At 37.3% G+C, this 15,090-nt stretch overlaps 5 protein-coding genes across 6 annotated transcripts; 3 read left to right on the plus strand and 2 right to left on the minus strand.

The window, feature by feature from the left end:
* Positions 1 to 22: 22 nt before the first annotated feature.
* Positions 23 to 2,722, plus strand: LOC122603430. Of its 2 annotated transcripts, none has more exons than XM_043776130.1 (6): positions 23 to 371; positions 645 to 794; positions 910 to 1,168; positions 1,263 to 1,481; positions 1,565 to 1,756; positions 2,139 to 2,360. In XM_043776130.1, exons 1-6 carry the CDS (start codon positions 81 to 83, stop codon positions 2,258 to 2,260), a joined length of 1,233 nt encoding a protein of 410 aa, XP_043632065.1. In that variant the 5' UTR covers positions 23 to 80; the 3' UTR covers positions 2,261 to 2,360. The 2 variants fall into 2 exon arrangements, with proteins under 2 accessions (XP_043632065.1, XP_043632064.1); XM_043776129.1 differs by having other exon boundaries at positions 32 to 371; positions 1,565 to 1,707; positions 2,139 to 2,722.
* A 629-nt stretch (positions 2,723 to 3,351) lies between these two features.
* Positions 3,352 to 5,511, plus strand: LOC122606003. The gene is made up of 2 exons (XM_043778971.1): positions 3,352 to 3,440; positions 3,846 to 5,511. The coding sequence occupies exon 2, from the start codon at positions 3,868 to 3,870 to the stop codon at positions 5,266 to 5,268; it is 1,401 nt and encodes a 466-aa protein (XP_043634906.1). The 5' UTR covers positions 3,352 to 3,440; positions 3,846 to 3,867; the 3' UTR covers positions 5,269 to 5,511.
* A 650-nt stretch (positions 5,512 to 6,161) lies between these two features.
* LOC122605902 lies at positions 6,162 to 7,638 on the minus strand. Its single transcript, XM_043778861.1, has 6 exons — positions 7,568 to 7,638; positions 7,306 to 7,455; positions 7,055 to 7,128; positions 6,899 to 6,978; positions 6,530 to 6,681; positions 6,162 to 6,416 (listed from the first exon to the last, which is right to left on the minus strand). Exons 1-6 carry the CDS (start codon positions 7,596 to 7,598, stop codon positions 6,343 to 6,345), a joined length of 561 nt encoding a protein of 186 aa, XP_043634796.1. The 5' UTR covers positions 7,599 to 7,638; the 3' UTR covers positions 6,162 to 6,342.
* Positions 7,639 to 7,817: 179 nt separating this feature from the next.
* On the plus strand, positions 7,818 to 9,845 carry LOC122606022 (pentatricopeptide repeat-containing protein At3g29290). The gene is made up of 2 exons (XM_043778991.1): positions 7,818 to 9,454; positions 9,544 to 9,845. Exons 1-2 carry the CDS (start codon positions 7,997 to 7,999, stop codon positions 9,706 to 9,708), a joined length of 1,623 nt encoding a protein of 540 aa, XP_043634926.1. The 5' UTR covers positions 7,818 to 7,996; the 3' UTR covers positions 9,709 to 9,845.
* On the minus strand, positions 9,836 to 14,776 carry LOC122606021 (chaperone protein ClpB3, chloroplastic). Its single transcript, XM_043778990.1, has 10 exons — positions 14,284 to 14,776; positions 13,369 to 13,587; positions 12,966 to 13,203; positions 12,608 to 12,803; positions 12,422 to 12,476; positions 12,177 to 12,327; positions 11,763 to 12,071; positions 11,388 to 11,653; positions 10,394 to 11,317; positions 9,836 to 10,299 (listed from the first exon to the last, which is right to left on the minus strand). Exons 1-10 carry the CDS (start codon positions 14,551 to 14,553, stop codon positions 9,973 to 9,975), a joined length of 2,955 nt encoding a protein of 984 aa, XP_043634925.1. The 5' UTR covers positions 14,554 to 14,776; the 3' UTR covers positions 9,836 to 9,972.
* Between the last annotated feature and the right edge of the window lie 314 nt (positions 14,777 to 15,090).

A 15,090-nucleotide genomic window follows, 5' to 3' on the forward strand; every position in this document is an offset into this window, starting at 1 on the left:
TGGACCCTTTTTTCTCTCTTCCAGATTCTTCAACCCTCAGTTTCTTTCTCTTAACCAAATTTCAAGAAAAATAAACAAAAATGGCATCAGCCATTTCTGTTCTATCACTTAAATCCCTTCAAAGTTCAGATCTTTTCAAACAACCCAATTCAAAGTTTCTTAGTGGGTCTCAATTAGAATCTTTTTCTATAAATTTAAAACCAATTAGTAAATGTAAAGCTAGGATTTTTCCCAGTTTGGTGGTGTCTGCTTCTGCCGGAACCACCGGAAGCAGCGGCGGCGGAGGCAGTGGTGGTACATTTTATGTGAATTTTACTGGCTTCCCTTTTCCTCTTGGCCCTTTTCTTAACAGGCCCACTACTAGGACTGAGGTAAAAATCTTTGTTTAGTTACAGAAAACTTTCTTGATTCTTCATTTTTTTTTTTCTTGTAATTCTATGAAAAGTAGTTATTCAAAGTGTACTTATAAGCAAGAAGAGAGACACTTTGTTTCCAATAAATAAATTTCCATGAAAAAAATTGTTTTTAAACACATTTTCTGTTTCATACATTTTGGATAAAACGTTAACTGAACAGGTTGTGTGATAGTGCATCTGGGTTGTGTTTATTATCCTGAAAGGTGAAATCTTTTGACACCATTTCAGGTTGTAAAGGACACAATATGGATGTTTGAGCAAGAACAGGCATTGGGATTTAGTAGTGTTTCAACAAACACAAGAATGACTGTCATCAAACTTAAATCAGGTGGATTATGGGTGCATGCACCAATTGCCCCAACCAAAGAATGCATTCAGGTCTTACTTTTAAATATAAGAAAACATATATTTGTCGATTTTTGTGTGATATTTGAAGACGAATTCTCGGATCTTGATTTTGTGTTTATGTGTGATCTATGTGGCAAATTCTCAGCTTGTTAAGGAATTAGGAGCTCCAGTAGAGTACATTGTCCTGCCTACATTTGCTTATGAGCATAAAATATTTGTTGGTCCATTTTCCAGAAAGTTCCCACAAGCTCAAATATGGGTGGCACCAAGACAATGGAGCTGGCCTTTGAATTTACCACTTGAATTTTTTGGTATTTTTCGTGCCAAAACGTTAGAACATGAGGACCTTTTGACCCCATGGGCAGCAGAGATTGAACAAAAAGTTCTGAGCTCTCCTGAAGTTGGTAATAAAAGCGCTAATATCAATTTTTTGTTCAATCATAGCATTATCCATTAGTGAATTTTTAAACTTTAGACATGTTTGTATTGTTGATTTAGGAATTGGACCATATGTGGAGGTAGCTTTTTATCACAAGAGTTCAAAAACGTTACTAGTGACAGATGCTGTAATATATGTCCCAAAGCAGCCTCCTGAGTGTATAAGCAATGATTCGTTGTTGGCATCGGCTAAAAACGGGTTGGCTGTAAAACTTCTCAGTAAAGGGAAGGAAGTCCCTCAAGAACCAGTCATTGATAACACTATAAACAGGCAAAAAGGTCTGTTTGTTGTTAAAGACAGTAAAGTTTGTAGCTATTGCTGTTATTATATTCATCTGATTCGTTCAGACCTTTTGTTGCAGGGTGGGAAAGAATGGTTCTTCAAATCTTGTTTCTTGGTCCGTCAAATCTGTTGGAACCTAAAGCTAGTTTCTCTCAAATGTCGCAGAAGTTGATTGTTTCCCCCATTGTTAAAACATTAGTCTTCAGCAAAGTTCCAGAAAAGGCACGTTCCTTGACCAGCAGAGTATTAGATTGGGCACATTGCATAAAAAGTAACAAACTTTAGCATTCTTCATTTGCACCCGCACTAGTGCTTATACTTTCAAAAGAAATGATTTTACAAATTCAAACTTTTAAAAATTCACTATAAGATAATAAGACCCTAATGACATGGATAACATGATATCGCAGCTTATGTGGAGTTAATGTTTGACCATGTTTACTTATTTCTTACATGGCACCTGAAAACCAGTTATCTTAGAAGATCATCCTGAATTCTAAAGTTTTATTAGTTTGAGCATCTTTGTTAGTGCAAACGAAATGTGTTACAGATTTGTTAGATTTGTTTAATTCAATATCTGAAAGAAATATGTCATTATACTCCTTGAAACCAGAACTAATGTGGACCTTGACTTTTGAAATTGAGTATTTCAGGTGAGGGATTGGACCGACAGCATTGCCAGAGACTGGAGGTTCAAGAGAATCATTCCAGCACACTTTGCTGCTCCTATAAATGCCAACAAGTCAGATTTTCTAGCAGCTTTTGGATTTCTTGATGATCTATTAGGTGATCGTTATGTTACAGGCCCTTCACTTCAACTTTTCTTCACATCTATTATGGGAAAGGCTGCAAGTTACTTCCCACCAGATGATATGAAAACATTATCGTCACTTGATCAGTTTCTAGTCTCAGTTGGAGCGGTAAAGAAGACTGTATCAGGTCGCAAACGATGATAAAATGGAGCAATAAAAAAAGCGAATCATAAAGGAAGATACTGGAATGAATAGTGTAGTTACTACTCATATAATATAGTTTTACACAAACTCTTTTTGTCCTTTTTCCCCCTTTTTGTTTCAAGAAAGTAGCATCTTGCTATTGCACATATGTTAGAATAGTGTATTGATTGGGAAAATATATAAGAAAGTATAGGAACCATCGTCTTGATCCAGGATATGCCCTTTAAAAGTCACACTGTAAGGATCTATCATGTGTTAATATCTTTTCATGTGTTGATATCTTTGTAAGAGTTGTGGGTAGCCCTTGCGTTTTCACAAAATTTAGATGGTGATTTGAATGATCAATCAAACATGACATCAAACTAGCAACTATATAAGATTTTTTTGATGTAATCATTCATTTATGAAAGATTTTTGTTATGATATCGTGTTTTAGTGATCCTGGCTCGATGTTTTGTACCTAATCATAATCTTCAAGGCTATCATAAAAAACGGTAAACAATGAAGGATCGATGTTCAGCCTACCCTAGAAGTCAAGTCTTTAGCTCTAAGGTACGTACCCAACTGATATTCTACGGCCATTTCTTAGAGACTTAGACTTTTCTGCTAATAATCCCAAGATATTTACCTAGCAAGGTTGGGACCAGGTCTTTTTTGAGACCTTGAGAATGCTTTTACCACTAGGCCACCTGAGAAACGGTTTATAGACTATCCTCAACAAAATCTTAATATAAACTACAACAAAATACGACCTTTAAATTAAAAATGTATATTTACTTGATTGGGTCTTGTAAGAAAAATTATTGGGTCCATAACTAACATTCATTTTATTTCTTGATTCCCCGCCAATCTCTCTCACCCCAATAAACAAGCTTTAGGCTTTATACCATTACCACTTTTCACCAATTAGAGGTCTCTTCATCTTATTAATCAATCCCTTTTCTGTTACACCCTCCTTTTCTTCTTTATCAAAGGAAAAAAAGCTCACGTAACAGAAAGGTATATGTGTATATATATATACAGATCTGTATGTAAATCATAACACGATTCATATATATTTAAGCAAATGACATGTGAAAGATCAAGTAACCATACAATACAACCTTATATGCCTTTACATATTGATAGTTTGTTTCTGGATTGTAATGATGATATGTTGTGTTCCTAATATGACAGATTCTTTGAGATTATCGATTTTAATACCGATCAAAGAGGCGCTTTATTTTATGTTTGTGTTAGGGGGGGGGGGGGGGGACGCCGGGGTCAGTCGACTTACATTTTGTGATTCATGTGTTTTTTATTTTTATTTTAAATGAATACATATACACACGAGTCTGTTTCACCAGCTCTAAAACTGCTTGGATTTCAGTCTAGTCTTATCGACACATATTTCTCTCGCTGCAGGTTAAGTGCTCTTACTATTGTAATGGCAACCCAAATTACACGAACCCCGAAAAACAGAAATACATCAAGGGCATTGGTATCTATATCAGGGCCTGCATACACGGTCGCTGTTGGTGGTGCTCCAAGAGGTTCTAAAGCCAAAAGCAAGAGGTACATCATATCAAGTTCTCAATGCACTACTGGAGAAAAATGTCGTATTCTCTCACGTTATCTCAGACCTCCATTGGGTTCTTGTCATGATTTGTGTAAACATGGTATAGAAAATGAATTGCTAGAACTAAAGAGACCTACAAGAAGGTCGGGATCAAGAAAAAGGCCAGTCATCAAGAAGAAAATCATTAAAATGACTGAAGTTCCTGCGGAGAGAACCAAGATAACAAAATCAAAGCCTAAACCTTCTCGTGGTCCTATTTTCCGTGGAACTGCTGAATGTGTCAACGTCATGAAGTGGGAAAACTCGATACCATCTAAAAAAGGTGGAGTTTCAAAAAGCAGTTCAACGACGCAACATGAGCTCAATATACCTAAAAGGCGTAATCTTTCTTTTAATTCTTTGGCACGATTAAATGGACAAAAACTTGAAAAAGACTCCAAGACTACTAAAACTACAAGAATGGTACGTAAATCAACTTCTGTAGAAAGAGTATCCCCCAAGGCTACTCGGACTGGATCGTTGCCCAAGAACCATAAGTTTGGGTCTCCTGTACAGAATCAAAATAGAATTACAAAAAACAAACTCAAAAAGTTGATTGCCGAGAAGGTTCAGGAAATGACCTTGCATGAAGCTGAGAGAACAGAGTTGGAATTTGTTGCTCCAACTGTTGAAATAGTTGAGTGTCCTCCAACTCTACCTACAGAATCAACCAACCTTCCAAATTCTGAAAGTTCACAATCAGCTTCTGATGAACAAGATGTAAGCTTGAAGTCTCAGCATGATGATGACAAAGCAGTTTCAGAAGAAGAATGTGAATACACTGGTACCGAAGAAGTTGTCTATGAAGATGATTATGAAATAGAAACTTCAGAAGGGAATTGCAATTTTAGGGTGGTAATTTGTGAAGACAAAGATGGGGGGTATAAAGTAAAGTTCAGGAAGGGAAGGATTGTTGAATTCGAGTCTGGGGATAGTGGTCCGAGGAGGCTCAAATTTAGGAGAGGGAAAGTCCTAGATGATAATGGGGAAGAGCAGATTGGTAGAATAAGGTTTAGAAAGAGAGTTGATGAAGCAAGAAATGATTCTTGTCACGACTCAAAAACAGTTACATTGAAGCATCAAGAGATGCAAAGGAAAGAAGCTCAGGAATTGTTTAATCGTGTAATAGAAGAAACAGCAAGTAAGCTAGTGGAGAGCAGGAAGACAAGGGTAGGGGCATTGGTGGGTGCTTTTGAAACAGTCATCTCTCTTCAACCTACCTCTGAATGATAAGCATCATTTTTGCAGGACTTGACCTTTTTGTACATGAACTATAGAATATAGATGAAGAGGGCGGTTTGAGGGGACGGTTGGTTTTGTATAAGGGAAGAAAGGTTGATGTACTCAGGAACTGTTTGTGCCGTGCTCTATTGTGATTTATTAAAGGTTTGTGGTTGCTTGATATTGAGTTTTTGAATACTTGTGCTTATAGACAAAAGCTCATGAATTAATAAAAACTTCCATAATGGTTTAAAGGCTACATTCGTACCTATGAATAATCTTTAGAAATCCTAATACATCTTATAGATTACTAGAAGGTCATTAATCTAAGGCTTATGTATACCAGTAACCATAACATGGATATAATCACCTACAAAGGCTATATGCTGTCAGCATGAATGGTTTTGCCATATCATAAAAGAATTCCATATGTGTTTTTATCTAGAGTTCTGCACTCAAAAAGGTGGAACATCCTATATTTGCGTTCAAAAATGCCACACCCTAATATTCACATGAATGTCACATGTAACCTACTTTTCAGGAAGTGGATACCGACAACATTGCATTGATATCACAAAGAACAAACAAAAAAGACTCTTCTTCCATCGTACATGCTAAAAACTAGTCATCCTTTCAAATATTTTGAGAATCCAGTCTAAAATTATAATAAGTGATGCAGCACAAGGGCTACAACTGCAGCCCATAGATGTTTGCTTGCGCACCCATGGTGTGTGCTGGGTTGTGACGACCCTTTGTGCTTGTGCTCTATTTTCTTTAGAAGTCTACATTTTGGCTTTTTTTTTTCCTTTTTTTTTTGTCAGCAACCTTGCACTAATATACTTCCAAAAGGATTGATCAATATTTACTAGCTATCACTTTTAACAAAAAAGGCCATAGTGGTATATGCATTCAATCAACATATTAAGTCAGTAAGAAAGCCACTTTTTGATGTATATTCATATGATCACATCCTATTTGGGTTTGAAACTTACTACTTCCTAAGCAGAGTCAAATTAAACGAGTTCTCACATGCTTGCAAGCGTAACCGAAGATTTGCTTTTAAAATTTTCATTAGATTCTGAGTCAGGAAGTTTGCTCTGTGCATCCCACTTCTGCTTTGAAGTCCAAGCCTATAATACTCATCTTGCCAATATTAACTGCATATTAATGCTCTTGATTAAAAACTATAAAGGGCAAATCCTCTTGTATAAAGCTGTATATTTTGAAAGAATTGGTAACTGTTAAAAAAAAAATCTAAAATGATTCTTACCAACAGCATCCATGCCAGTTAAATTAGGCATAAACCGCTTAATATGCTCTTCTGCTGTCTCATCTGCTTTAAGCGTTTCACACTCAAAAGAAATCACAATCTTGCTCTTCCGGTGTTTCTGGTCAACCAAAGTAACAACATCCTTCTCCCATCTGTCAAGAAAACGGATTAAATATGGTGGATACATAACAAGCAAAAAAACTGGAAAACCTGTGAAATTACAATCATGCTTGGTGACATTATAGTATACTACCAAAAACATTGTACTGCGAAGTCAGATCCATAGTGTTAAATGTTTGCTAGGTAATTATCATACAAGATACTCAAAATTCCGAAGTGAATCGTGCACGATAAGTTAGAAACGCTTACCCATGAGCATGTTCCACATTACATAGCCGTGCAGCATCATGGCCTCTTCTTTCAACCACAATATCTCGTTCTTTCTTGCTCTGCAGCATATAACAACTCATCACAACCAACCCGTTTAACTTTAAACCTCAAAACCATAAAGCATTGAATACTTACATTGAAATCTATTATAGTCAATTTAACCAACCGATAGTCCTCACCCCTGCTACATTCCCTTTCACATGCAATCTCTATTTTCAAGATAACAAATTCATTAGCCCAAAAAACTCATTCTAGTATACTTTCCTACACAGATTAAACCCCAAATAAATCACTTATAGCACTTAACAAACGGATCACAACTTCAATTAAAACGATAACTAGACAAAGAAAACACTTCCGATATCATCAAAGTAAATGTGAAATACCAGTGCCATGAATGCCATAACAAACAGAATCCGGAAGATGAACAAAATGACCCGAAATCGACCCGTTTGGTAACAAAGCTAGTGATGCCATTCCTTCCATTTTCAACCCCTCTTCTTCAACACCTTCATCTTTACCATCTTCTACTTTTTCTTTTTACATATAACAGTAAAACATATATCAAATCAATTCAGGGTTTATCTTTCTTATAAAAAATAACCAGACCCATTATTACCAATAAGAATAAAATATAAATTAACTTACCAATTTGTGAAAGCTCATCTTTTTCTTCCATTTCACAAATCCTTGCAAAATCTTGGGAGTGAAAAAAAAGGGGTTTAAAGGAAAGTGAGGGACTTTATGTTGGAAAAAGGTTTTTTTTAGCGCGGTTGTCTTTTTGTTGAGTTGTACATTGTGCAAAGAAGGTGGTACCTTTTAAAGATAATTTAAAAAGTAGAGATTTTTTTGAGAATAGGGAATAGTATCTCAAAAACCCTTTTCAGTATAGTTGTCCAAACAGGTCTAAAACCCTCCTCAATTCTTGAATTTGTGTGCATTATAATTGTAATATTATTATTGTTATTATTATATGAATATATATCAATCTGTATCTATTTTTTTGTATATTTTCTTGGTTTGGTTGTGAGTAAAAGGCTGAAAGATTCAAGAAAGTTTGGAACTTGGGTTTAATTAATGGCTGGATATTTGACAACTTCGATTGCATTTCATATAACACCACTTGGGCTATCTGAGTGCTATAATACTACTAGATTACATGTAGCGAGTTTTTCGGAAAGTTTCAGTTCAGACATTTCATCGAACAGTTGGAGGGCGAAACCGAAAGAAGTATCTAGAGGTAGTAGAGTTGATAAGTTTGCCCCCAAGGTTTCGCTTGCATACGGGTCAGTTGTTAAGGAACATTCGGTGTGGGACGATAAATATGAAGAAGTTGGTAATGATGTTGGTGAGGCTGAAGTTGTTTATGAGAACAGGCTGCAGTTTTTGGAGGAAAGAGATGAGAAGAATCTTTCATGGCGCCTGTTGAAGCTTAGTAGGGCGGATAAGGTTAGAAGCGCGCTGGAGCTTTATGCGTCTATGGATTTCATGGGTCTAAGACCTGAATCTCATGCATTTAATGCTCTACTGTCTTGTTTGCTAAGGAATGACGAGCTTGATGATGCGTTGCAAGTTTTTGAATCGATGAAATCGTATGATAGAACAAGTGGACATAGCTATAACTTGATCTTACAAGGGGTTGCTAAAGCTAGAGGCTTTGAAGCGGCGTTTCAAATGTTTGAACAGCTTATGAGCGACGATGATCATAAGAGGAAAGTTGACCAGGTTTTGTTTAACATGATGTTAACATTGTGTCGGGATGAAAAAGATTGGGTCAAAAGCGACAGGGTTTGGAGGATAATGAAGGATAATGACTGTGTTGGGAATTTAGTCACGTATCGTTTGTTGGTTACTATATTTCTTGTGTATTGTCAGTATGGTTTGGCGATTGAAGCGTATCTTGAAATGGTTCAATATGAGGTTGAACCAGATACCCGCACCACTGAAGCTGTTATAATGGCGTTTGCTAAAGATGGAAGATGGGATTTTGCGTTAAGTGTGTTTCGTGGTATGATGAAAAGAAAAGAGAATCCGAATATTATCATATTCAATGCCTTAATTCATTCACTTGGGAACAATGGTCAGGTTAATCTTGCCTTTAAAGTCTACGATTGCATGAAATCTTTAGGGCATGTTCCTACGTCATATACATGGAATGCACTGCTCGTTGCTTTATGTAGAGCAGAGCAATATGGTGATGCACTTAGGCTTTTCGAAAGAGTCCAACAAGAGACTCCGTCTGCCCTTGGATTGCATTTGTATAATACTGCACTAACGGCCTGCAAGAGCCTTGGTGCATGGAGAAGAGGGTTGCAGATTCTATGGGAGATGGAAAATTTGGGACTGCCGATTCATGTTACATCATATTGTCGTGTGATTGGAGCTTGTGAAGTTGGAAATGAGCCAAGAGTCGCGTTGCAAGTATATCAACGCATGGTTCATCAAAAGCAAACTCCAGACACTTTAACTCTGTTGTCACTGATTAGATCTTGCGTCTGGGGTTCTCTTTATGATGAAGTGCATGAAATACTAAAGGTAGGCTGAACTCTTCTTGTATAATTAGTTAAATTTGTTGCAATATTGTATTGTGTGAATGGCATGAACTGTGGGTTTGCTATGTGCAGATAGTTCCACCAAATGCACATCTTTATAATGCTGCAGTTCAGGGTTTTTGCCTAAGAAAGAGGACCGAATCAGCAACCAAGTTGTACCAGGAGATGCGTGAACTAAGGCTTTCAGCCGATCACAAGACACGAGCGATGATGCTGCAATTCTTACCAAGAAGCTAACTTCGGCTGTAGCAGCTGATCATCAATCTGTTGTTGTATACCTTGTAAAAAAACTTTTGATTTGTTTTTGTTGTATTTGGAACAAGTCAGTCATTTATAACAACGATAATGGTAATAGATGGTTTGATTATCAAAAATGGCAAAATGACTCACCATAGCATAAGCATTTATTATGTATACTAAAATACTAGATGAATGTGCAATGTTGCCAGTGTTACAAACATGTGTACATTTTTAGGGATAATCTATCTGTTGGCTCACAACCTAGAAAGTTTGTGATAATGCTTGTTGGCCCTCGGGTGCATCACCAGGCAATGAGTTGACTTTCTTGAAAACAAGCTTTTGTTGGGGGAGTTGGCCATTGGAGAATGCTGTGACTTCTGTGTCTACTGAGATGGTGTCCTCATCCTTAAAGTCTCCTCTCAATATGCCCTTTGCAAGCTCGTTCTCAACATATTGTTGAATCACACGCTTGACGGGTCTAGCACCATAGTTTGGATCATACCCAAGACTTCCTAAAAGCTCAACTGCAGCTTCACTTACATTAATTGTTAGCTTCCGATCTGCTATCCTCTTCTGCACCCGCTCCAACTGGTTATCACAAATAGGACATTTAGATTCCGTCAATATTTGTGAACTAAAACATTATGTGAAGTTGTGAACTTAGGTGTGTCATGCAACTTACCTGTAATCGAACAATTCTGTTGATTTGGGAGCGGTCAAGAGGCTGGAATACTATGTACTCATCAACTCGGTTCATGAACTCGGGACGAAATACCGACCTTGCTGCATCCATAACTCTCTGCTTTATAGTCTCGTATGCTCGATCTTTGGGCATGGAGTCATCGGTGTCAAGTATGTACTGGGAGCCTACGTTTGAGGTCATGATGATGACAGTGTTGGTGAAGCTGACTGTACGACCTTGTGAGTCTGTCACCCTGCCATCATCCAAGATCTGGAGGAACACATTGAACACATCAGCATGAGCCTTTTCAATTTCATCAAACAGGATAACAGCATAAGGCCTCCTGCGTACTATCTCTGTCAACTGCCCTCCTTCCTCATAACCTACATATCCAGGTGGTGCACCTATCAATCTGGAAACGGCGTGCTTTTCCATGTATTCACTCATATCAATCCGTACTAGAGCCTCCTCTGTGTTAAACAAGTAAGAAGCAAGCGCTTTTGCTAGCTCAGTTTTTCCAACTCCAGTAGGCCCCATGAACATGAAACTAGCTATTGGACGGTGAGGATCCGATAGTCCAGCTCTGGAACGTTGGATAGCCTCGGCCACAGCTGTAACCGCAGGATTCTGACCTACAACACGTTTATGTAACTCTTCCTCCAGATGTAACAATTTCTCCCTCTCGGATTGTTTAAGCTTTGATAGTGGAATGCCAGTCCATTTGCTCACAATCTCTGCAATGTCATCACCAGTAACTTCTTCCCGGAGCATCGACTTCCCTGAGCTCATATACTCCACCAATGCTTTTTCAGCAGTGTCAAGTTGACGCAACAAAGAGTTTAGACTTCCGTATTTCAGCTCAGCTGCACGGTTGAGATCATATTCACGCTCTGCCTGCTGGATCTCTAGGTTGACCCGGTCAATCTGCACAAAATGTACATAGTTAGTTCTGATATGATGAGAAATTGAATAAATTAATGAACAGTTGACTCACCTCTTCCTTTATAGATTGCATATTTGTCATGACACTCTTTTCATGCTCCCATTGTTCATTCAACTGAGTTTGCCTCTCCTTCAAGAGAGCCAGTTCTGACTCGAGCCGGGTCAACCTATCCTTTGAAGCTTTATCCGTATCACTAGTCAGTGACAGCCTCTCCATTTCAAGTTTCAGTACAGCACGATTGATTTCATCAAGCGCAGTTGGTTTTGAAGTGATCTCCATTTTCAGTTTAGCAGCTGCTTCATCTACCAGATCAATGGCTGCAATTTCACAACATACACAAACTCGGTGTGAGATATGTGGTTATTAGCCCATGCCACATATTTACAAAGACATGCTGATGTTTAAGAATTAATATGATTGTAATACCTTTATCTGGCAAAAAGCGTCCACTGATGTAACGATCTGAAAGAATTGCAGCTTCAACAAGTGCACTATCTGAAATGCGTACTCCATGATGCAGTTCATATCTTTCACGCAGCCCACGAAGTATAGAAACTGTATCTTCTACTGTAGGCTGGTCAACATAAACTTGTTGAAAGCGGCGCTCCAATGCCGGATCTTTCTCTATATATTTACGATACTCGTCTAAAGTTGTTGCACCAATGCATCGCAACTCTCCTCGACCAAGCATAGGCTTCAACAGATTCCCAGCATCCATCGCACCATTGGTTGCCCCTACAAACACAAGTCATTTTTATAAAAATGGACTCACACATAATTAAAAGTTAACAGTTCAAAACAAAGCACAAAGCACTTGAAATTACAGCTAGTTTACCATACCTGCCCCAACAACAGTATGGATCTCATCAATGAAAAGAATTATCTGCCCATCTGACTCTGTAACCTCTCTCAGCACTGCCTTAAGTCGATCCTCAAATTCTCCACGATATTTTGCTCCGGCAATAAGTGCACCCATGTCTAGGGATATCAACTGAGTTAAAATTAGCAAGTCAGTCAGAGGTTACACACACAAAGGGATAAAAATGACAAGATTATGGACGAAAGCACAGTATGTAGCTACTCACCTTTCGGTTCATTAGAGCTTGAGGCACATCACCTTGCACTATTCTCTGAGCAAGCCTGCCATATAGGGAATCTGTTGTTAGATCATTTAGCTAGCAGAGTATATTATGTTCACATTATGGATTATATCCATAAATCATAATGCAGGATTAGAAAAAGAAAAAAAAAGGAATATTGTAATAACATACCCTTCAGATATTGCAGTTTTTCCAACACCAGGTTCACCAATGAGCACAGGATTATTCTTAGTTCTCCTTGATAGAATCTGGATGCATCTCCGTATTTCATCATCTCTTCCTATGACAGGGTCGAGCTTTCCTGCCCTCGCCATAGCAGTCAAATCTTTACCATATTTCTCTAGTGATTCATACTTCCCCTCAGGATCTGAAGTTCATATACGGCAATGAAGAGTACATAAGATTCATTAGGTTATATTACCATTTTCATAACAAGAAAAATACATGATCGGCCATATATTTGTCCTTAGCTATAATGTGATATCCTTATCAATTATCAGAAACAGGAATAAATAATATAGATAGGTACCTTGGTCTATTACTGTTTGTCGTCCTCTGATGGATTCTATTGCATCTTTTAAGGTTTTCAATGAAATTTGAAAATCCCTAAACAACTGTTTCCCGAATCGGCTATCTTGCACAAAGCCAAGTACCAAATGCTCAACAGATACAAAAGAGTCACCATACTCTTTCTTGTAATCCCGGGCTCTCTGCATTAGACCTTCCAAATCCCGCCCTAACATCGAGCCAGCTGACTCGCCAATAACCTGCAAGAAATACAGCAAATTATGCAATACGATCAGGAGGTGCCAAGCGAAAAACTGTAATGACTGGTACAAGTTGTTTGCATACATGTTGTCCAGTCAAGTATCAGAAAACATCACGAAAAAGCATTTAAACATATATCCATCACATCAACAACAAGATGTTACCTTTGGTTGGCGTTGAATGTACTTATCAGTTGCTTCTAGAAGGCGAGTATTATCCACACCAGCCTTGGAGAATATTCTCCTTGCTAACCCATTTTTCTGTTCCAGCAAAGCTTTCATCAAATGCTCAGTCTCCACAATTTGATGTTTGTTCTCCTTTGCCACTTCAGGGGAAGACACGATTGCTTGCCACGCCATCTCTGTGAATTCTTGTTGTGTAATCTAACAATACATCGTCTATATATAAGTATACTATTGAAAGAAGCAACTAACTGAGCAACACCGTAAATTGAAAAACAGCATAAAAAACCTCGGGCACTAGCTCTATTCGCAAATGAAAGAAACTAACAATATATATAGATGCTCCTTTGTAACCATCCTCATCTCATGAAACGAAAACTACTTACAAACAATTATACAAGTTTGTCATCATACACATTAGACTTTTAATTAACCTTTTACTGTACATTTTCAAAAAAAAAATTGCCATGGCAGAAATATGAGTTTTCACATGATCAGACACCAGTTATGAAATTCTACATCCTCCTCCTTGTAAAATCCAAGTCCTTCTTTCTTTGGGTAAAGGTTGCAAATTTCTCAACTTTTTACACAACATTGGTGACATTTACCTGTTTCTTCTAACATAGGGATCGTTCTTAAACTCATATTCCTGTATTTACATTTACTCTTTTTCAAAAGATAAACTCGTCTTACCATAAGCATAATCATATAGATATTACTACTCTTAAGATTATGTCGACGCCACACGGCATAAACTAGTTTAGAAATTCGAGAATGCTACATTTCTAACAAAAGCTTCCTATTTGTATCTCATGGGTTAATTCTACCCAACTGACAACCCTAACTATCAATCAAAACAGAATAACATATGCAATATATATATAGTAAGTAAATTACCCTTCCATTAGAAGAAGAAGAAGAAGAAGAATCACAGCGAACAAGGAAAGATAATCGAGAGGTCTTTCGGGTGTTTCCGAACAGAAAAACATTACTATTATTGTTGTTCCTACTACTCTTGAGCTTCAAAGAGGGTAATAGTGTGGTTCCAGGTTTTGAAAATGAACTGTAACAGACTACAACAGATGACGATGAGGAGGAGGACGGCTGGGCAGATAATAATGATGTTCTGTCGATACACGGTACGCCGGAAAAGGCTGCCGTCGCCATAAGTACCGGGAAAAGGAAAGTGCTGGTTGGAGTGGAGCGTAAAGGGAGAGATTTGTTAAAAAAGAGAGAGGGAGTTGAGTGAGAATGGAGTAAAGATAAGGGTTTTGTTATTTTCTAAGATTATTTAAAACCAAAATTATTTAATACGAGTATTATATAAAAACTTAAAAGAGAGAGAGAGATTTATATAAGCTTCACAGTAGTTTGTATGTATAGGAAGGGATTGTAAGGAAGGAAATGAAAATGGAGGAGAGGATGCTTCAAGAGAGCGCTAGGTTCATCCGGTTGTTTCCACACATAATTTTCTTTTTTTTTAATTATTACAATCAAAATCAAATTAAATATCTACCTATGTATACATTTTTTTCCATTTTCAAAAATATTTATAACAAAAAAATTAGTTTAGAAAATAATCCGATTTGAAACTTTTTTTAAAATAGAGTTATAAAAAATTATCAAATTTGTTCTTAATAAATTAATTTATACCTTACGCATTTATCTTACTAATTTATTCTATCAAGTATCTCCATTATTTCC

This window comes from Erigeron canadensis, chromosome 6 (genome assembly GCF_010389155.1).
Source record: "Erigeron canadensis isolate Cc75 chromosome 6, C_canadensis_v1, whole genome shotgun sequence".
NCBI lineage: Eukaryota > Viridiplantae > Streptophyta > Magnoliopsida > Asterales > Asteraceae > Erigeron > Erigeron canadensis.